Below are 22649 nucleotides of genomic sequence, written 5' to 3'. Positions count from 1 at the left end.
CCTACTGTCTCTGGCTCATGAAAGCCAATTTTGGCATCTCTTCCCAATTCTGCATTCAGTGACATCATGTTGGCAGCTTGCAATTGGCCATGGTGGGAGTATTTACACCATGGGAATCAGCCAATGTTACTTCTTCCCCCCAGAGAGCCAAGTTGTTAAGGACTTGCTAGCATACCACTGGATAGAACCTCAGAAATAGAAATCCACATGTTGAAATAAAGTCAACCTAGCCAGACCCCTGCTTCCAGTAGGATGGAAACTGCATAGCAGGGGCCTAGCTATGAAAAATAGCACCTATGGCAATTAGTTTTAACCTGCTGAATGATCTTTCACAGCTGGCTGTGGAAACTGTGGTGGCCAATAGAAACTGCTCATTAGCGCCCCTCCTCAAGTGGCACCCAGGGCATGTACCCTACCAGCCATACCTTAGTTACACCTCCACTGCATAAACTAAGGCGGGCTATCACTGTTGCTTTTAAATGGCAGCATACTATTCAGAAACCAGTTCCAGAGTTTATAAACCTTTGCAATTTGTCTGCTCTCTACCCTCTGCGAGACTACTTAACCTCATTTCCTTTTGCTGTGTCTTCTTCAAAGACCATCTAGTACACTTATTTCTAAACTTGATGGACCCAAACAGTGATTAAAACAGGACAAGCGAGCTCCAGGCAGGGGACGAAGAGTGGCCTGCTTGCCACTTAGGGCAAGAACCCATGTTAGAGAACTCAACAGTCTGGCTCCCACGTGAGCGAATGGCTGGTTTGCCTGGGTCCTCTGGCTCCCAGTCCTTGAGCCATGTACAATGGTGCTTCCAGAACTGATCTCTGCTCCTTGGTGCTAATACAGACAGTAGTAACAGGCAGAAGCATCCTGCTGTGCATGTCCTTAGTCTGGTAGAATCCATTTAAATTTTTGTGAGAAGTTACTATAACCTGGCTGGCTACCACACCCCCTCAAAATGCTACCTCGTGTTACTCAGCTGCAATAAAATGTCTGATCAGGCTGCAAGACATTCGGCTCTCAAGAAGGTAATGCCAGGCTAACCTTTTCTATTGAATATCACTGAGCTCAGCTTGGAACTCAGCTTTTGGGGGATCTGGAAGGGATCATGCATAAAACTCTCAAGATATTCCTAGCTCCTGAGGATCAAGGGATTGTGGTGAAGGATGACAGTGACTGGAAACAAAAGAAAGCATCGCAGAAATGCAGACTCGAAGGGGAGCTCAGAGGAGGTTCAGGGAGAGGTCTGAGAAGTACAAGAAGGGTGAAGTGGCTGCAGAGAGCGATTGCCTCTATTTTGGTCAAGTTCTGAAGCCTAGGAAGAGGTTGGGATTCACTGTTTGACAAGGATTTTTTTTTTCCTTGTCTGTCATGTAACCAACACAGGAAAGACTCAAATAAAAGAAACTACTTGTCTGCAGAGCCCAGCACTGAGGAAAGATCACTTCACCTCCGGAAAAACAGACACCATGAAACAGAGGCACGAGGGCACGGTGACGATATGGTGGTTAGAAGGGCCCGGAGTTCCCAGAAGACCTGGGCTGCATTCAGGAGCCCACTGGGATTCCACCTTATTCTCTCCAGGGATCACAGACTTCATAAGGTTTGGCCCCACCAAAGGAACATTCTAAAAGAAATGGCTCCTGAGAAACCAAAGCAGGCCCTCAGAGAACCACAGCCTCATCTCAAGAAGGAGCAGGCCGTGTCCCCCAGATACACACCTACGTCTGCGGGGGGGTCCTCACTTGTGACAGTTTCCCAGAGCCAAGTGAGATGAGAAGTAGAACAAAACCCCACATTGCAGACCTTTGACATCGGAAAGAAAGGTCTTCTCCCATCCAACCTGTTGCCTGGAACTGTAGGCTTGGGGGAGTTTTCAGAGATCTTATTAATACAGCAGTCCCAGGCTTTTGTTGGAGACAAGCAGAATCTTACTGAGAAGTTTTTTAAGCATTTACTCACTGTGGAGGTCCCTGGGAGGCACAAGTGGTTTGCACTAGACTACTAACTGAGAGGTTGGTGGTGCAAACCAATCCGGTGGCTCTGCGAAAGAAAGGCCTGGAGATCTGCTTCCGTAAAGATTAAAATAAAAAACCAAACTCACTGCCATTGAGTCCATTCTCACTTATGGTGACCCCATGTGTTACAGATTAGAACTGCTCCACAGAGTTTTCTCGGCTGTAATCTTTAGCAAAGGACGTCACCAGGCCTTTCTATCATGGTGCAGCTGGGTGGGTTCCAACCATCAACCTTTAGTAGAAAAGCACAAATTGTTTTCGCCATCCAGCTAAAAATAAAAACGCTGTGGAGCAGTTCTACTCATGTCTGTGGGTCAAAATCAACTAGATGACAATGAGTTGTTTTTTAGTTTTTACTTACTATGGAGATCTCTTCTATTGGGTAGCTTTCACACTAAATAGGGAGCAATTTTATATGTGTACGTGTTTGTATTGTTGTCAGGGCCGTTGAGTCCATTCTGATTCGTAGTGACCCTATGTAAAACAGAACAAAACACTGCCGGTCCTGCACCATCCTCACCATCATTGCTACGTTTGAGCCCACTGTTGTAGGTGCTGTGTCAATCCATGTCATTGAGGGTCTTCCTCCTTTTTGCTGGGCCTCTACTTTACCAAGCATGATGTCCCTCTCCAGGGACTGGTCCCTCCTGATAATGTATACAAAGTATGTGAGACGAAGTCTTGACACCCTCACTTTTAAGAAGCCTTCTGGTTGTACTTCTTTCAAGAGATATTTGTTCGTTCTTCTGGCAGTACATTGGATAGTCAAGATTCTTTGCCAATACTACAATTTAAAGGCATCAATTCTTTGGTCTTCTTTTTTCATCGTGTCTGTCGTAGAGGGTCGCCATGAGTCGGAATCGACTCGACAGCACTGGGTTTATATGTATGTATATATGTATAATACATATTCATATAAAACCAACCTAGAGAACAGGTATGCAATCCACATACATCATTTCCAGCATCCCATAAAGTTCCCTTTTAGACAGTAGTGTGCTGGTAAATGTTCAATAACCAGCTCTCTGAAAAAACAACCTATGCATATATGTATGAGTGTATGTTTCTTATAAATTTTACTGACTTGAAAGGTATGGAGCATGCAATTTAAAAATAATCATAATATACACAATTATCTTTATCGTAAATTCCGTACTGTCAATTGATTCTCAGGGAATGCTTTCGTGGATTTTTGCCAAACTCTTGTCTCCATAATCAACCTAAGGTTGCAATTCCCAAACCAGTGTAGTTCTCACATGGATGCCGGTTGATGTTTTTGTTTATATTATTGAGTAATAGGAATGTAAAACGACTTCTTTGTATGTCAAAACGTCACTTGGCTAAATCGGATAATAGTTTTAAATAATGGAAAAATCTTCCCTCAAGTTTTCGTGCTATTCACAACCTCATGGCTACAGACACAAGCATTTTTAATCTCTGTTAACATTTTCCATCCTTTTGTCTAGACAGGAAACCCTGGTGGCGTAGTGGTTAAGTGCTACAGCTGCTAACCAAAGGGTTGGCAGTTCGAATCCACCAGGCACTCCTTGGAAACTCTATGGGGCAGTTCTACTCTGTCCTATAGGGTCGCTATGAGTCAGAATCGACTCGACAGCACTGGGTTTTGGTTTTGTCTAGACAATTAGCAAGACAACAAATCAAGTCTTGATTGATAGTGTTTGCTGATTTCCATAGTGGAAATGCTCTCACCAGTCAATTTCAAGCTACCAACGTGATGTCACTGAAGACAACGTTGGGAAGAGGCACAGGAGCGGCCCATGATAGACTATTTCCACAATACAGATATGATAGATGTAAATAACTTCTAGAACTGATAATAATACAGCAAAATAATTAGGAAGTAATGAGTTTTGCCCATTTGCCACCTTTATTTTTAATACAATTTAATTGTAAATTACATAATGTTTAATGATGGCTGTCTTTAACAGCCTGACAATTTTACAATCAGCTTGTAAGCCAGCATTCAACTGCTTGTGCATCTGCGCAGTCATTTCCATCCCATATATACAATTTTTGAAAACAGGGTAAAGGTAAAAACACAGATTGCTTCGCGAACTCTCACGGTAGAATCTTTCTCTTATTTTTTAACATGTAAGGGAAGTACAGCTTTGACCCACAGGGGAGGCTGGAAAGAGAAATGTTGGTCCGTGTGGCCCATGTCAGGAGCAGGCTGACTAAGCGTGTGCCCAGAAATGGAAACGTCAGAGGGACAACTATCAAGAAACCAGAGAAAGGACCCGATTCCTGCCCCTGGGCTTTCAATGCAGGCTTAGGCTAGACTTTTTTCCAAGAAAGTTTTTAATTCCAACATCTGTCTCAATGGCATACTGCATACTAATTGAGCCAATAGTTGTTGTTCTACTAAAAATGGAAGCTAATGATTTCAGCTAAAAACAAGGCCAACACTATCAACTTATATTGTAAGAAACTGACTATCATGATGTGCATTTGTTTTCCACTCCCTTTTCTCTATGGAAAGGCATAATAAGATTCCCACAACAGAAGGAAAAAGCCTTTCTTCCTCTCCTGGGATCCTAGGGCGCCATGTACGTGTTTTCTGGAGGCAGACACTTCCCAGAGCTCCTGTAAGACTCATCACACATGGGGAGCGTTAGTCTGACTATAGGGCACCACCTGCTATAATTGCTCATCATATTAACTCCATCCAACATACATCAGCCGCATCAAGCTACTTCTCTTCAGCATCCATGGGTACCCATCACTTGACTCTGTGCTATAAAGCTCTGCACACTTTAAAAACCAGTTGCCATGGAGTTGATTCTGACTCATGTATGTCAGGGCAGAACTGTGCTCCACAGGGTTTTCAGTGGCTGATTTTTCAGATGTAGATTGGCAGGCCTTTCTTCTGAGGCACCTCTGGGTAGACACAAACTGCCAATCTTTCAGTTAGCAGCCAAGCATGTTGACTGTTTGCACCACCCAGGGACTCCCATGCACTTTACACTTTTCAAAATAAGTGCATTTTAAAAAGAAACGCGACTTTAAAAGCAAAGGTCAGAGACCATACAACTATCCAGCTGGAAGCTATCTGGCAAAATTAATTTTTTAAGTTTTCAGGTGCCACTGTTTGAATTATCCGTGAATGCTAGAAGGAAAGTACATGAAACGTCAACATAATTACAACACGTTTAAATATTTTAACTGGCAACGATTTAAGCAGAATTCAGGTTTCCTGAATAATCCCAATGTTCGTTTTATGTAATACATTCAACATATGTTCCCTGAAATCTTATGATGCTAGTTTCTATAAAGTGAAATTTGAGTGTCATGGAAAGCCACCTGGTCTGGGGAAAGCTACTGAAGGGACTTGTTAAAAAGGAATCTCAATTATCGAGCAATTGGGACAAAACTCCTGTGTACAGTATTTACAAAGTCTTTCAGGAGCACAACCTTGATTAAATGTTTCCAATCTATAATTTTTAGAAATGATTAAAGCAGTGATTCACTTTCGTCTGAAGATTGCCCATCTTGTTATTAAGAACTAGGAACTAATTTAGAAGAGCTGAACTCTTCATTTAGGGCACTGGTTCAAGAGCCACGGCTGCTAACCAAAAGGCTGGCAGTTCGAATCCACTGGATGCTCCTTGGAAACCATATGGGGCAGTTCTACTCTGCTCTATAGGGTCGCTAGAAGTCAGAATCGACTCAACGGCGACAGGTTAGTTTCTGTGTCAACTTAGAATTTTCTTTTTCTGGTTTGTGACATCTCAAAGAATTTCCCATTTCCACCTAATGTTGGGGAGTATGTTCCTGTGCCCATGTTCAGGATTCTCATGGAAGGTTTTTGGGTTAAGAACTTAGAGACACAGGCAGGCACTAACTCCTGACTTAGGTACCTGTGTGCAGGTGGGCGCACACGCATGTGCACACACACACTCACACACGATGTTAGTTCTTTCCTAAGGTCTCCAGCTTTAAGTTCTGCCCTCAACCCCTCCGCATGGCAGGCTGCAGTGGTCAAGTTCACTCTCTCACTTGTCTCTGCTTAGTGGTGTGCACAGCAACCTGATCCTCCCACCGCCATGGTGTAATAGCTGACTGAGCAAACAATCTTACATGAGTTAAGTGAGGATTTTTTTGAATTAAATATACAACTTATACGAACAGATTAGCTGAGAGAAAAAAAAATGCAGTGACTTTATCCTAAGTAACCAATCCCATCAAATCAATGTATTTCCTCCAAAAAGAGGATAAAGAAAATCTATTTCTAAGATCAGCTGAAGAGGTAAATGACTTGGTATTACTTCAGGATGGTTCATATGCCTCCGAACAGGCTTGATTTGGGCAAGGAAGAGCAGAAAACCCCACTTTTTCATACCTGCATAACCATCACTGCCTGAGTAGTTTCAGCCATAAAGACTGAATGGAATGGTCAGGAAACATTATACACTCTGCTAATGTGCGTTACTCCGGCCGGGATGTGTCCTCTGGGGTGTTATCAGGACAAGTCATGGTTATTTACTATTTAGTCAGCACCAACAAGCTGCTGCTACACATTTAAAAGGCGTCAAACAGTGCATTCATTTCTCCTGATATGAAGCCAATTTTCTTTTGAGTGTGAAAATTTCTTTTCATTTTAAAAAGGTAAGTAGTTCAAGAATGTGTATTATTTAGATAAGTTCTGCCCCTATGGGCTATATCTATATACAGGGGGCCTGGGCCTTATAGTAACTGACAGCTAAACTGCCTAATCTCAAGCACCTGCGAGCTTTCTGTACGAGAAGCTGATTCATCAATTTAAAGCCAGATCTGTACATGAGCACAGCTTGAAGAAACTGCCAGCAGTTCATTGCTAATTACCAGTGCAAACATTTGTATTTCCAAAGTTGACAAACAGGACAACAATCCCTAAAGACTATTAGCTCTAAAAAGAGCCATCAATAATTTTGTCCTACCAAAGGCTACCTGTCTTAGACGTACAGCCAGAATGCTTCTTAGAAGCAAGGACGGTGAGGCTTCACCTCATACACTGTGGACATGTTATAAGGAGGGATCAGTCTCTGGAGAAGGACATTATGCTTGGTAAAGTAGAGGGTCAGTGAAAAAGAGGAAGACCCTCAATAAGACGGATTGACACAGTGGTTGTAACAATGAACTCAAACATAGCAACAATTGTGAGGATGGTACAAGACCGGGCAGTGTTCTCTTCTGTTGTATTTAGGGTCGCTATGTGTCAGAACCGACTTGATGGGACCTGACCGCTGCAACAAATGTTACCCTCACTTGTGGCCCTGACTCATCTACAGTTAACAAGTCAGAGGTAACACTTTTGGAGCACCAGAAGCCGTGGGGAGCTATCCCCTAAATTCTCCTTTTCCTGTCATAACCCAGGCTGGTCTGGCCCCAATTCAGTATCAAGGATATTACTCCATAAATTTCCTAGACTTTTGAGTTTTCTGCACCATCTCCATAATAATACCCGCACACCTTAAAGCAGCTGAAGAAGTGAAGTGAAGCCTCAGCAAGGTCAAGGACAGAAGGATGGCTTATGTTCATAACCTGTCTTCCAGCACCCCCTGCAACTAAGAGAATTCACTTCTTGGTGAGACAGGCACTAGAGGTCTGCTTTGAACCTGAGCACCAAAAAGCTGAACTAAAGGACAGAGGACAATTCTAAACAACTGTCTATGCCTTGTAACTTCCACCAGAAACACAATCTATTAATAGAAATGCCAATTTGAAAGAAAAAATAAATTAGATGCTACTCAAATTTCAGGGCTGTTTTTACCATTGTAGGAAAACTATTAACTAAAGTGGATGGCATGTTTCTTTTCATGTATTATAAAATAAACTCCTCATATTTAATAATTTTTATTATTAACTAATTTTTATTGGTTTGGATTTATTAGCAGACAGCATGAGGCAAACTGGTTAAAACCTTAATGAGATTGTAATATTTATTAACATAGTAAATCCTGAATATAAAGATCTGTGAATCTTCGAATACTTCTACTTTCTGAACTAGATTAGTTTTCAGGCTTGGAGAAAAGAATAATCATTACAGATTCTCTATAGATCCATCAGAGATTTCTTTAATACACTTAAATCTCTATAGATCCATCAGAGATTTCTTTAATACACTTAAATCTACATTCCTAGAACAACTTCACACTCACAAATTCAATGGCATTAAAAATATCCACAGAAAGAGACCGGCATGAAATCCAAAGACATAATAGTTGTTACATTAGAGTGGTTATTTTCTTTTCTCTTTCTCCCTATAACATGGCCATATAATGTTTATAATTTTAAAAAATGATAAGAATTCAAGGGTACAAAACATAGTTGACTTTACAAACAATTCTTAAATACGCAGGTGAGAAACAATAAGCTGCAATAAAGATGACGCTGGGTGGATGTGCACGAGGGCCCCCAGAGGGATGCTGGAAGCACTCCCCAGAACAACTGTCCTTGAAGACCAGCAGTGAGGCCTCCTTCCCTCTGGCACCACAGCTTCCCACCACAGCAGGTATGACACGCAGCAGATTTCTACATGTTTCCCAGCCTCGTGTGCCTGGGGAATTTCAATGCACTCATGGAACCTGCACTTGATTTGGTTTTACGGTGAGGAAAGTAAGGGTCACACAAAGTAGCCAAACGACCAATTAATGGTGGCCTCACTGGAAAAATAAGGAGCCCTGGTGACACAGCAGTTAAGTGCTCGGCCGCCCACCAAAAGGTTGGCGGATCAAACTCACTCAGTGGCTTTGAAAGAGAAAGACCTAGCAATCAGCCAAGAAAACCCTAAAAGTCAGTTCTGCCCTGTCACATGGGGTGGCTAGGAGTTGAATGGACTGGATGGAACCCAACAACAAAAACAACAATCACTGACAAAAGCAGCCGTTGCAGGCAACCAGGCCACCTCGCCTGCATTCAGTAACCACGGGGTTAGGGAGCGATTAGATAGCATCCGATTTTCAAATTACATATCACACACTCATATACATTCATTTTAAAACTGAAACTACGTGCAGGAGACTGCAATGAGATATCACTCCTGTGACAGTCCCCAGAGAGGGGGACCCTCTAAAGAACCTTGCAGGATGTTTTTTGGACACTAAAAACCAAAACCTGTATTTTGAAAAAATGTGTGCCTCTCCTAAGAAAAGATTTCTACAACTCATTTTTTTTTAATTGTGTAGTGGACATTCCAAACTAGTAACTATCCAAAAAAAAAAAAAAAGAGAGAGGGAATATAATGTTCATTGCGTAAGTATATAAAAATATAATTTCCTCAAGAAGAATTTCAGAGTCCATTCCTCAAAAAAATCCAGTGATTTGTACCCAAAGGCCGTAAACACACAGTAACATAACTTCTTTCTTGAGCTCTAAATGGCATCTCCGTCCCCACGGGAGTTATCTGGGGGCTGGGTCTTCTTCCAGGGGTCACAGCTGCTGGGTGGTGAAGAAGGATTTCATCTCTCTGCAGACAGGATTAGCACAGAGCGGACAACTCAGCGTCAACTGCTTGGAGCAGCGCTCATTGGCCTGGATGTGTGAGAGCACCAAGTCGGCCAGGGCCTGCAAGACAGACAGACACGGCAGGGGGCAAAGGTTTATCAGCAGCAAAATTCTCCGCACGCACCCCCCTCCCATTTGCCCAGGTAATCCCTACGGTTTGGGGTTTCTTTTCATCTGAATTGTGAATCCTTTGAAGAAAATGCTACAAAATCTTCCTTGCCTGAGAGTCCTTAGTTTAGGGAAAGTTAAAATAGAGATTTTTAAGAAAATGGCGATCCTCTTCCCCCACCCGCTAAACCTCGTCTCTGACAAGCAGATTTTAAAGCAGACACAGATACAGATGGGTGGAAATAAAAAAATTGGGGCTATCTAAAGGGGAAAAAAGTGAGAGTATAAGGAATTCGATTTTATTTTTGTAATTAATTGGAACTCAAAATGTTCTAATATGTGAGAAAACCAATATTCTGTAGGAGCTTCTCAGAGGATTACGCTCCTGTATGTTCTACTAAAATGGTTGTAACACGGTAGATACCTTAGAGAACAATGGATTTCCATTAAGAGACTCTGCTCTTCTGATCTTTTCGACTCCACACTGAATCAAATGAGAAAAGGGAGGAAAAACACACACAGGTTTTATTTTGCCTTTGTTTTCTCTTTTTTTTTTTTTTCTCTAAGAGACTGACGGCTACCAAAAAATAAATAAATAAATAAAACACACAGACCCACACACAACTCACTCCTACTTCAAAAGCATTCACAGGCTGCTCAGAAATGAGGCCTGGTCACAGGACCAGGCACATGCGCTGATTTTTATCTCTGTCATCACAAATTGCTCTTCAATTTCTGTGTCCTCCCCTACCCCGGTGTGCTCCCCACATGTGGTTTGTTTCTGAACCGTTTCCGAGGTTATACTTTTTTGAATTCTCAAGGAATTTCAATCTGCTCACCATTCTTTTTGAATCTTCCCTTCCTTAAACGTAACTTTTGCTGACTCTACCCAAGCTGAATGTTGTTTTTATTAAGTAAATTCTCAGGCCCTCTTTGAACCCAGTGCCGAAATGAAGCAAGTTAATCTATGGACTATATAATGTATATGGAACCTAGATTGGATCCAATTCTGAGTTGGGTTTTTAAATCTATTTTTACATGAAAAACTCTTTAAAAAAAAAAAAAAAACTGAGGGTTGTTTTTCTACTGCCCCTGCTCCCTTCTCTGAAAACATACAGCTTATTAGCTCCTGGAGGCCTGGTGACATAGTGGTTAAGAGCTCAGCTGCTAGCCAAAAGGTCAGCAGTTCGAATCCACCAGGCGCTCCTTGGAAACCCTGCTGGGCAGTTCTACCCTGTTCTATAGGGTCCCTATGAGTCAACGGCAAGAGGTTTTAATTACCCCTAAATAATTGAGAAATATCTCATTATGATTAGATAAATAACTCAGGTAGTTAAGTTCTCCTCTTTCTCTCTCCTGTTGATTAGTTTTTCAGGTGTTTTACCTTTAAGTTAAAAGGAACGCTGGTGGTGCAAAAGTTAAGTGCTCAGCTGCTAATCGAAAGGCTGGCAGTTCAAACCCATCCAGTGGCTCCATGGGAAAAAGACCTGGGGATCTGCTCCCATAAAGGCTACAGCCTAGAAAACCCTATGAGGCATTTCTTCCCCATGACATGGGGTCACTGTGAGTCGGAATTGACTCGATGGCACACAACAACATCTTAAAATTAGTATTAACATCAGAAGACTAGCGCTAAGAAAAGCTGAGATTCAGCAAATGGGTAGTTCTCAACTGTAAAAGAGGTTTACTTTCAAACTCCATGAAAGCCTAGGAGAGTTCACAGATCCACTGCTGCAGAGCAATCCAGTAAAATATTTAGCAAAACTGAAAACGTGCATACCTTTTACCCCAAAATTCCATTTCTTGGAATTTATCCTAAGAAAACAATCGGAAAATGCAAAAACAAACTGATATTTATTACACAGCAGTTTATGATAGTGAAAAGTTAGATAAGCCTTAAATGTGTACTAACCAGGGATTTGTTAAAAAGTAATTATATAAATCTAATTATATTTACTGATTTGGGTCCATAACAGGTTTTTAAGAAAAAAAGTTACAATATAGTATGAATAAAATATTTTTGTTAAATATGCAGGCAAATACCATTTTTATTAAAATACACACCCGTACATTTAGATAAAATGTACTTTTATCACAATATTAACAGATGTCATTAATCTCTGAGAGGTAAGATTATGGGTGAATTCTACTCTCTCTGTTATACTTCTCTGAACTGTCTGAATTCATTGTCATTTCTAATATAAATAAAGCTATTTCTATTCTGCGAAAAAAATTCGAACTACTTTTTAAAGAACGCTGTTTTAAACTAGATATATTCTCTCATCAAAACAATAAATTACAGCGAAGTGGTTTTCTTCACCCTCTATTTGGACTAATTTTATTAGTTGCTATGAGAGTTACATTGAAATTACCCAAACAATTTGGTCTTTACCCTCAGCTACTGAGAGATAATCACTTAAAAAAAAAAAAAAAAAGAACCCTGCAATTTCCCTAATGGTTTAAGTGCCCTTGATAAGGACTCCAGACCTGACAGGTTATGCCAGAGACGGGAGGGGAATGTGAAGAGGGGGCTGGCCAGGCCAGAAGACCCCATCCTGTAATACCTCATGGTTGCCTTACAATATCCATTGTCCTCAGGGGAGAGGGGCTGGAGTTTGCATTATGTAATGAACCTCAAATAAAAGCTCTGGACGCTGAGTTTCCATGAGCTTCCTGGTTGGCAACATCCACTCTCAGGAATGTGATACTCCCGGGAAGCTCTGTGTTGGGAACCCTTCCAGACCTCACCCTATGCCTCTCTTCTTTATGCTGATCCTGCTTTGTATCCTTTATAATAGAGCTATAATCCTAAGTACAGTGCTTTCCATGAGTTCTGTGAGTCATTCTAGCAAACTGCTGAACCTAAGGGAGTACAGGGAGCCAGCAGGTCAGATGTGAAGGGGCTGGGGACTTGTGTTAAAGGAAACAGGGGGTAAAGAGAGTAGAGGGTACCCCCAAATTGGTAGCCAGCAGGTCAGAAGTGAGAGGCCCTGGGGACTCCCAAGCTGGCAGCTGGCGTCTGAGGTCTTGGGTCAACTCGGCAGTCTGGAGGACTGTGCCCTTTATCTTGTGAGGTCTGACCCATCTCAGGGTGGTTAGGGTCAGAGGGACAAGTGCTGGATGGGCAGCTCTTGTCAGCACTGAACAGAGAAGTAAAACGTGGGGCTATGTTATAGCCTCGTAGTTGGTAGCAGAAAAAAGTGGATTTGATTGAATGTTTGATATTTATCCACTCAGTCACTAATAATCAACTTGATTATTAAGTAAAAACAGCTTGGTAATATGAATGAATGTGAACGGCCATTCAATTTAGATAAAACCTTTGTGTTTCAAGCAAACTGGTGTGAACTGTATATGTACTCAAGTCTCTATAGCAAGCTCACAATTACCAAGGTCAGGGTGGAGAAAAACTACAGAAGGCTTCATTAAGTGAAATCCACAGGCAACCGTGCAACCTCGCCTTAGCCAGTTAAACAAGTTTCCCACAAATCCCTCATCAGAACTACTGACAAGTAATTTAGGCCCTCGCAAACTTCATCAACGTGTGATTGATGAGTAGCCTGGATACATAGACACTGGCCACCGTTCTCCCCCCACCCATTCTCCACCCTGCCCTGCACCTGCCTCTCAGTTCCAGAGAGGATGCAGTGTTCTTTGAAGCCAGGCCTCCACCGATCACAGCGTGAAGGACCAGGGCCAGGAGCTCTGGCAGAAGATGAGGTGGGGAAAGGGCTCCTTGGGTGCTGACTCTTCCATGGTTCCCACAGAAACCACACTATACATTGGACTCAGGCTCAGGCCGGCCCTCAGAAGCCAGGAGATAGGTGAGCAGTAGTTTTTCTCCACTCTGAGTGGCAATTCGCATCCATCTTACGTTACAAGACACCAAGGATGGTATTTGTTATTTCAATAATCAGATTGATCACAACACGAATGCAAACAGCTAATTAAGTGAGTGCATAAGAAAGGTCAAGGAAACCACAGCACACGTGCTTCACTGTTTATTCCACACTCTTCTCTTAAGTGATGACGACTACCACAGGCCCCGAAACCCAAGGAGAAACAGTGCCATCGCCCCAACTACATGACACTACTAGGGAAGAAGAGGAATTATAGAAAGACAACAATTATCCCTCAGAATTGGGGAGAAGTATGATTATTTTTTCTCACAGAAATGTAGCTTTTAAGTAGTACAGTCATTCAAACGAAGCGAAATGATGCTTGCAGTGGTCCCTAGGCTGCCTGGTTTACTGGAGGCATAACAATGGTTCCGCTGCTGACATGGAATTAACCTGATGTGTTCAGATATCCTTCAGAGTAAGTCATGTTCAGAACAATGAGGGTTTACCAGACACAGTACGTGCAAACAAATATACTGAGCAGTATTTCTGAATGATACAACTGAATAACTGCAGAAAAAGTTTCCTTTTAAAACAAGTCACAATGGGATTAATAAACCAGGTAGGAGCACCTACCTCGTTTGCTAGAACTTGAGAGTATTCAATGTCCAGTTCAAACAGCGTTTCAATGTGATCACTCGTAAACGCTATTGGAACCAAAAGGATATTCTTCCTGCCCCTCTCGCAGAGCCCTTTGATAGCCTCCTTTGTCTGAGGGCCCAGCCAGGGCATCGGACCAACCTGTGAGAAAGGAGGGTGAATGAGTATATGAACCCACTTCTCCCGTTGTACCTACGACACCCCACCCCCAGCTCATTGCCCCACGCACACCCCTGCCTTTGAGGGCTAGGGCCACTCTATACCTGCTTTAATGGGGTTTGGTATTTTCACATCTAACTTGAATCTTTCTAGAAATTGGCAGAACATAAATAACAGTTTTTGGTATTACAGCTCAAAGTAATATATTAAATCAACTAGTCAGTGGATTTCCCCTTCCTTCATATTTGCTTACAGAGATCTGTCTACCCATGGTGAGCAATCAGGTTCTAAAACGGACTATGTGAAAGGGCCAAAGCTAATCGTTTTATAACTAAGTCCTAAAACAGACTTTCTCAAAAGAGCTGACTGCCCACAAACACGTGGAAGCCACCTACCTTGGACTGCCACACCAGTCGGTAAGGATTGGAATAGCCCAGCTTATCCATGACTCTTTGGACAGTGGCTCCTACCTCCTGAGGATAGGGGTCCCCTCTGTTGACCACCTACAGCAGAAACACAAAGGGTGTTCAGTCTCCAGGCTGTGAAGGGTTCCGTGAGCCTCCGAATGGCCTGAGTCCTGAACTGGAGCCCTCCCTTTCTGTCTCCCTCACTAATGAGGAATCCAGCCTGAGCTCAATCACTCTACTTCCTTGGATTCAAGTCCTCATTGGCAAAAGGAGAACACCGCAGCCAGTGACCTCTAAGGTCCCTAAGAAGATGTAAAATTCTATGTTCCAAATTATTCATGGGAGATTGATAATCTATGAAGTAGGGAAAATGACACAGAAAAGTCAGGCAGGAAGTGTCAACATGGGATGGGAACTGCTCCACAGGTAATTACCTGAGATTTTAAAACAGGAATTAAGAGCGTTGTATGGACAAGTAGTTCCTGTGTGGCACAAATGGTTAAGCACTTGGCTACTAACCAAAAGGCTGGCAGTTCAAGGCCACCCACAGGTACCTCAGAGGAAAGGCCTGGTGATCTATTTCTGAAAGATCACAGCCATTAAAAACCATATGGAGAGCAGCTGTATTCTGACACACATGGGGTTGTCATGAGTTGGAGTCGTCTCGACGAAAACCGGTTGGTTGGTTGGTTGTATAGAGAACGACTAGGGTTATGGGGACCAAGTAAACAAAAGGGGTAAATGCTAGTGGAATAAGAGAGAAGGAAAGAAACAGCACATGGGTTCAGATTACAGGCCCCTCAAGAACCTGACCTGTACCTTCTCATTCTTTGTCTCTCCCCCAACTTATAATGGACTGTGGACCAATGCTCTGGGCGCTGCGCATCTCTGACAAATGCTCCTGGCTGTCAGGACAGCTCATTCACAATACCTCTGAGAAACACTCAGTGCAAATGTTATTTTAACAGCTTTAACATTCAGTCGTGTATTGTTGACTCCATTTCCCCCTCACCTGCTTTATTTCTCTCCACAGCACCTACCACCTTCTAATATACCATACCCTTTCCCCATGTAATTTTTTATTATCTGCCCCACCCCCACTCCCACCAGCACAAAGATTGTGGTCTGTTTTGTTTTTCCTCACACCCTAAGGACTTAGAACAGTGCCTGGCACATAAAAAAAAAAAAAAAATAGCAGGTGCTTAATAATATTGTTGAAAGGAAATACTAACAAACTATTTAGGACATTCCTAAAAGTTACTTAAAAAGCCTTTTAAGATGCTTAAGTATAGAAGCAAAGAGGAAAATAAAACTCGCCACCAGAAGAACATGGTGGATGCTAAAATGAGTGGGCCAAAGTCTGAGGAATGACAGGATGTTTGCATTGTCTCAAACATCTGACTTAAGATATTTTTAGTTACAAAAGAGAAACACTAACTTTACAATGGACAAATCTGTAGATGCCACCTCAACCAAGTGATCAAAGATCACATCACCAGTAATAAGACACACTGACACCGTGCGTCCCTGAGAAGGTGCACTGAAAGAGCCTGGCACCCCTGTAGTGTTTTTCCCAATGAAGCAGAACCTCGATCTCAACACGAGGAAACATCAGACATACCCAGATGGAGGGTGAGACGTCTACAAAATAAATGCAGAATCTAAACCAAAACCAAACCCATTGCCGTCGAGTTGATTCCGACTCACAATGACCCTAGAGGACAGAGTAGAACTGCCCCACAGGGTCTTCAAGGGACAGCTGGTGGATCCAAACTGCCAACCCTTGGTTGGCAGATGAGCTCTTAACCACTGCGCCACAGGGCTCCAAGTGTAGAATACCTCTTCAAAAATGTCAAGGTCATGAAAGACAAGGACGTATGAGGAACTGTCACAGATCGGAGGGGACGAACAAGACAACTAAATGCACTGTGGGATCCTGGAAGGGAGAAAGGACACGGGTGGAAACCCTGGTGAAATTTGTAAAGTCTGGCATTTAATGAATAGTATATTGTCAATGTTAATTTCTTAGTTTTGATCATTTTACTGCAGTGATATAGATGTTAACATTAGGGGAAGCTGAACGAAGGTTATACGAAAACTGTAATATTTTTGCTACTTTTCTATCAGTCTAAAATTATTTCAAAATAAAAAAAGTCACTAGAAGCAAATGTATGGGAAAAGAAGAGGTTGTCAGATGAATTTTTTTCCCTCGACTACCCTATGGGCTTCCCTCTCCCCTCCCTCATCCCCATGGCTTCCTGGCATTCCTCAGTCCCACACGGGACCCCTGGGCAACAAAAAAACCTAGAAGCAGCATGCTCAGTCCCCGGGGATAGAAAGGGAAGTGAGGCCCAGTGTGAGACGAGGGGAGGTCATGCCTGGAATCATTCATGTATAAAACATGTTTTCTCTTCTGGTTCAGGGCTTCCCTTCTAGCACTTCAGACATGGTCTCGTCACACGTAAGACGGTTATAAAAAGAATGAGGGAGGGGCAGGAGGTAGGCATGTGAAGAGAACTTGTATGACACCAGAAAGGAGAATATGAACTTGTAAAAATAAGATATGCCAGCTTCCAGAAGAGAGAAATTTATCTCCAGGGCCACCTACTGCTGGAAACGGGGACTGCTTCATTGAGATGTAGGAGGGGAAGAGCGGCAAGCGGCCCGACACCGACGGCCACCAGATGGCAGTAAAGGCCACATGGAAGCGCACCCCCAGACTCTGAGGCTAACACTCCACTGACCATGGAGTTTAAACCCTTAACAACACCCCAAAAAAAGGTCATTCTGTAACTCTCTGGCTTTGAAAGCGATGTTTTTAGCACACAGTGAAAGCTCTGAGCTGATAAAACTGGCTTATTCCAAGCACTCAGATTAAGTAAATATACCACACAGCATACTAGCTTGAGCATCTTATTTCCAAAAATGCATTGTTTATGCACGGATTGCAGTATTTTAATGAACAGCCCAGTGTAATATGATAAACCCAGGAATAACCAGATCACAGATTGATACACTCTATATTCACTGGCCAAAATGTAGCACCCAGCTCTAGCAAGTTGAAAACTATAGTAGCTTTGTAGAATTCAAACAAACCCTACCAAGCCTTCTGAGGCCAAAAGAAGTGGGACTGAGAGTGCTTAGTCTGAATGGAAGCCCTACAACTCAACACACTGAAACGTCAGGCTGGCAATCCAAAGACATCTTCTTTTAACTGTCCCACTCCTTTAAAATTCATATATGTGAGTATCTCTTCAAATTATCATTTTAAAAGGGTTTATTAAGCCAACATCTACTTACCATATTTTACTCTGAATTAATTATTAGGTTTCAAGAGATTAATTTAACTAGCATCAAGTAAAATCTGGCATTTGGGGATTCATCCTTGTAGGGTGCTTAGGATGCTCTGGAAGCTGGGTCCATTTTACACATTTAGAAAACAAAACAACCCAATCCCTGACCACGAGGTCATCTAAAACAACGTTCTTACTTACAGACATTGGCAGTGAGTGAGCGGAGAAAAGAATGACCACCTCGCTTCTCTTCTCAAGTGGAAAGTGGTCCAGTTCTTTGAGAATATGGTCAGCAAAGCACTGTGAAACACCAAGAAATGAGCAGAAGAAGCAAGTGGGAAGAGAGAAATGGAAGGGAAAGAAAACATTTCTTAAATTACCAAACATCTCAGTGTAACCCTCAAAAAAAATGAATGTGCTTTTTAAAAAACTGCAAACAGTACAGTCTTCTTGCTTTGGTTCATCATCAAAATGGATCATAACAGTTTCAGGGGCCTGGGGAATTTGATGGGAAACTTCTAAAGCTCGCTAATGGCTCACTGAAAACGAGCGCTCTGGATCTCTGCTTCCCCTTGGGAGGAGCAGGGCACACTTCCAGATGGAAAGGAAACACAGATGGGAAGGAGAAGTTGTTTTAAGACCTCTCATTTGCTCGGTTAGCAGGAAAACGGCTTACGGGGTCTTTCTAAATCCTCCTTAGTTTGGCTTTCAGGCGAATCACATTAAAACACATTAGACAGAAATAGGAGAGAAATAAGACAATCCTATTCTATTTTTACGGCACTTTCCTTCTAAGCCCAGTATCTTCACTAAGCCACTCTTCCTAACTACAGATGAGAGGTTGGTACCACACCCATTAACTTCACAGAGGGCGGAAAGAGGCAGTGGGCTTGGGGGCCCATTCAGTCACATCTGTGGAACTCGGACTAGAAGGTGGGTCCCTCCTCCTCTTCCTAATCTCTGTCCACCAGACCAGTTAACTGCCTTCGTCTAGTTGGCACTTTCTGATTCACATCGATAGGTGCTGAAATCCCAGATCTGAAGAGATTTGCTTTCATCTTACACTTTAATCATTCTTTGTCATTTAAATTATAAACGAAATGCTACAAAAGACATTAACGGGTCCATTGACAAAATCAGAATACAAACATAGATTAAAGTATCAATGTTAAATTTACTGAAGTTGAATACTGTATTGTTATGTAAGAGAATATCCCTGATCTGAGGAAATATACACTTGAGTATTTAGATGTAATGGGTGAAGGTGTTTATAATTTACTCTCAAATAGTTCAGAAAGTTATGTACATACACGCACACACACACATACAGAGCATACAAATAATAAAACGAATGGGATATATATTCATAATAGGCCAATCTAGGTAAAGAGGAGATATGAGTTCTTTATACTATTCTCAGTCTTGCAACTTCTGCATGTTTGAAATTGTTTCCAAATAAAAAGCCTTTGAAATAATTATAAAGGACAATTTATTAGAACCATGTAAATTTTCACTTGTTGGTATTTTGATAATCAGTGGTTAATATTATAGAATGAGCAAACTATTCCCTAATATTGAGATATCATCAATCTTTACGGAACCTCAAATTTTGGTAAATAAATACCCTAAGGCACAAAATGCTGCCTCAAGAATTAGTTCCCTTTTCAAAACTTGTAATTTACCTATAGAGTAAATGTGACAGGATTAAATACAAACTAAAACGATATATATTTTTTAGTGGCCTTTACAGGTTTGGAAACTAAGGATGCTCAGAAAGGGGTTACTTTGAACCTCAGCCTCGATGGGAGACTCACTTCAAAGTTTATACAGGAGTCTGGAATTTAAGATAAATAGTAATATTAGAGAACAGTAATATGATGACTGAGTAATTACTATCTATAACAAAGAGAGATGTGGATTAAAAACAATATAAACGTTTTAGTTTTTTTTTTAATTTCTGCTAGATATCAAATTTCCTCATGTAACCTACATAATATCAAGAATTAAATCTATCTATAAACGTTCATTTCCAAAAGAATTCTCATCTTTTCTGAGTTTAGTATTTTTCCTTTTTTCCTTTTGAAAAACTGCAAGTAAAAACAATTCATCATGGCTTGCAACAGACTCTAAGCCGTCTTCAAAATTGAGGAGCAGCGGGCAAGTGGAAGTGCTACTTGAATCGTGTGAAATCCATCTGCGGTGTTTTCTGTGTGCGATCCCCGCGCACAATGAAAGAGGCACCGCGCTCTCAGAGCCTTCAATCACACCACACGGGAGGGCAGATAAACGCCTCTGAAACTCCCTTTCATTTTATGAACAGAGACTTCCTCAGTTAAGAGACCCTTCCATCTTTCGACTTCCCCCCTTTTCAAAGGCCTGAATTTTAATGCAAATCTAATTACTCCCTCCATCAAGACAGGCAGATGCTACACAGACCCCTCCATCCGCCTCTGCTACCACATGGCAGTGCTGACCTCAAACTCCCTGGTTCCCAATCACAGGCCTCCAAGAGCCAGACAGTGGAGGGACGGTGGTGCGCCAGCAAACGGATGGACGGACACACAGACCAAAACCACACCCATCTCTAAGGAAAGGCCCCTTCTTTTCCCTTTTTACTTAAAACAGGATTCCAGCCCCCAGCGTTAATCCTTTACATGAACTACTGGCCACAGGAACACTGTCTACTCTGAGGAGAACTGGCCTGATTTTAACGATGTCTAGCGCCATCTAGTGGTTATGGATCTTAAGTGACACTGGGCTTTTTAAAAAGTTGTTAACCTGGTGTTTTGCCAGAAGGCAGAGAATGTTCAAGGACTAAAAAATGCACTGGGTGAAATCTAATCACTTAATACTTCTCCGGCCTAAAATAATTCAAAGATAGAAACTTCTACCGAAAGAACAAAACAATGTATTTGCAATTACCAACAGCACTTTCATATTCAAAGGGCAAAAAAGTATGTAATACCAATTCAAAGCCATCAACTTTAAAAGTGTAGTTTTAACTGACTCTCCTGGAATCAAGTACTATTAATATAAATCATATAGATTATGTAGAATAAATTTGTGGCCATATAAATGCCACAGACCTTTTCATCTATGAAACTTTCTCAGTTGAAATGTTAGGTTTACTTTCAGGTCTCAGAATACAGACACATATTATCTTTAAAGTTTATAAATCTTTTGAAATTTTAAAAATATTTGAAAATAGAGGATTTAATTTATTTGTCAGACACTCAATCTATGAATGTAAATGGGAACATTACTCAGTACAGCTGAAACACCAGTTAGGATCTTTAATGTTCTTCTGCTCTTTGAGAATACAAAATTCAAAATATAATTTTGCAATGGTTTATGACTAACAGCGGTAATCTGAAGAAAAAGAAGAATCTAACCATTTTAATCTTTAAATTTGTTTTCTCAAAATTAATCTCTAGCATATGATTCAAGCATAAGAAGGGTAAGGCTGAGAAGGATGCACACACAAAATCAAACAGGGACAAGCACCTGCCTCACACCTGAAGGTAGGCTAGGATGACGGTGCCTGGCTCACCTGAATGAGGAGGGGATGAGTGGGCCACCTGTCAATGGTGCTCCATTTCATCGTAGGTTTCTTCCCCACTCCATTATAGTATCTGTAAATGGCATTTAAGCTGCTGCCTGAAATATCCGGGGGACAACTTAGTAAATGCATTTTGATTATGAAAAAAAAAAAAAACAGACTAGTAAAGGCAGTAATTACAAGTTCAAAGCAGGTAACTGCTTCTATACTGAATCAGTCTAATTACAATCATTTCAATACTTTAAAACATGTACAGATTTAACTACTCTCCAAATGAAAATTACTAAAAAGCAATCCATTTCAACAGACTTTCAGAGCCTATCAAGGCCATTTCTAGCAAGAAACACAATGGCCACAGATTTATGAAATATAAGCAGTCAGTAATTGCAGGGACCAAGTCTTACAACTGAAAGTATGCTTCCCACCCCCCCAACCCCCCCCCCCCATTAGGAAGGTAATCAAACCCATTAGAGAAAATGTAAGGGATAGGAAAAAAGAAATCAGCCATGATCCCACTACTCTAATACAGTCAGTGTTCTATTCCAGCATAGTTCTTTCCAGTTATTTTTTTCTTTATAGAATATATACAATTCTGCATCCTGAATATCTTGGGCATTTTTTTTCTTAATATTATGAGATAAATAGTTTCTGTGTTACTATAAAACCTTTATAATAAACATCCTTTTAAATAGCTTTATGACAAAGGAGAGCAGCTTCTTGAGGTCTCTATAAGCACTATCTATTTTTTACCTGCTTCTACAACATTACCATCCTTCCCCAGAATCAGTTAAATGGACACCTAATCCTTACAGGGAACCTAACAAAATTTGTACTTCTACGAGATAGAGCTCCAAAGGAAAGCAGATGGTGCCAAATCAACACAACCTTTTCCTGGCCTGGGGGAGATGGCAGTGGGACAATCCTAACACAGGGCCGCTTCTTCACCCTTACCAGGGGGCAAGTCTACAGCCTCTCCATGCTTCCCATCACCAACCCACTGACTTCTTTAGTATCAGTGAGGTTTCCAATTTAAAACGCTAGTCAGGACAGAGCCACGTTTTAAATCAAATGTGCTCTTAAGAAAACTTTCAAAAATGAAACTG

At 41.6% G+C, this 22649-nt stretch overlaps 1 protein-coding gene across 3 annotated transcripts in view; it reads right to left on the bottom strand.

Moving 5' to 3' along the window:
* Positions 1-3887: 3887 nt before the first annotated feature.
* Positions 3888-22649, bottom strand: part of FECH (ferrochelatase) — a 41483-nt gene continuing 22721 nt past the window's right edge. For all 3 annotated transcript variants that reach the window (XM_064294469.1, XM_064294471.1, XM_064294470.1), the window contains 6 exons: positions 21538-21644; positions 18189-18287; positions 14683-14790; positions 14105-14269; positions 10054-10113; positions 3888-9581 (listed from right to left, as the gene is read on the bottom strand). In XM_064294469.1, coding sequence (XP_064150539.1) covers positions 9447-9581; positions 10054-10113; positions 14105-14269; positions 14683-14790; positions 18189-18287; positions 21538-21644 — 674 coding nt within the window. In that variant the 3' untranslated portion in view covers positions 3888-9446. The remainder of the gene's footprint in view (positions 9582-10053; positions 10114-14104; positions 14270-14682; positions 14791-18188; positions 18288-21537; positions 21645-22649) is intronic.

The sequence above is a fragment of the Loxodonta africana genome, chromosome 11, assembly GCF_030014295.1.
Source record: "Loxodonta africana isolate mLoxAfr1 chromosome 11, mLoxAfr1.hap2, whole genome shotgun sequence".
NCBI lineage: Eukaryota > Metazoa > Chordata > Mammalia > Proboscidea > Elephantidae > Loxodonta > Loxodonta africana.
Note: the sequence above shows the minus strand (reverse complement) of the source record. Positions and strands in the feature narration are given on the sequence as shown.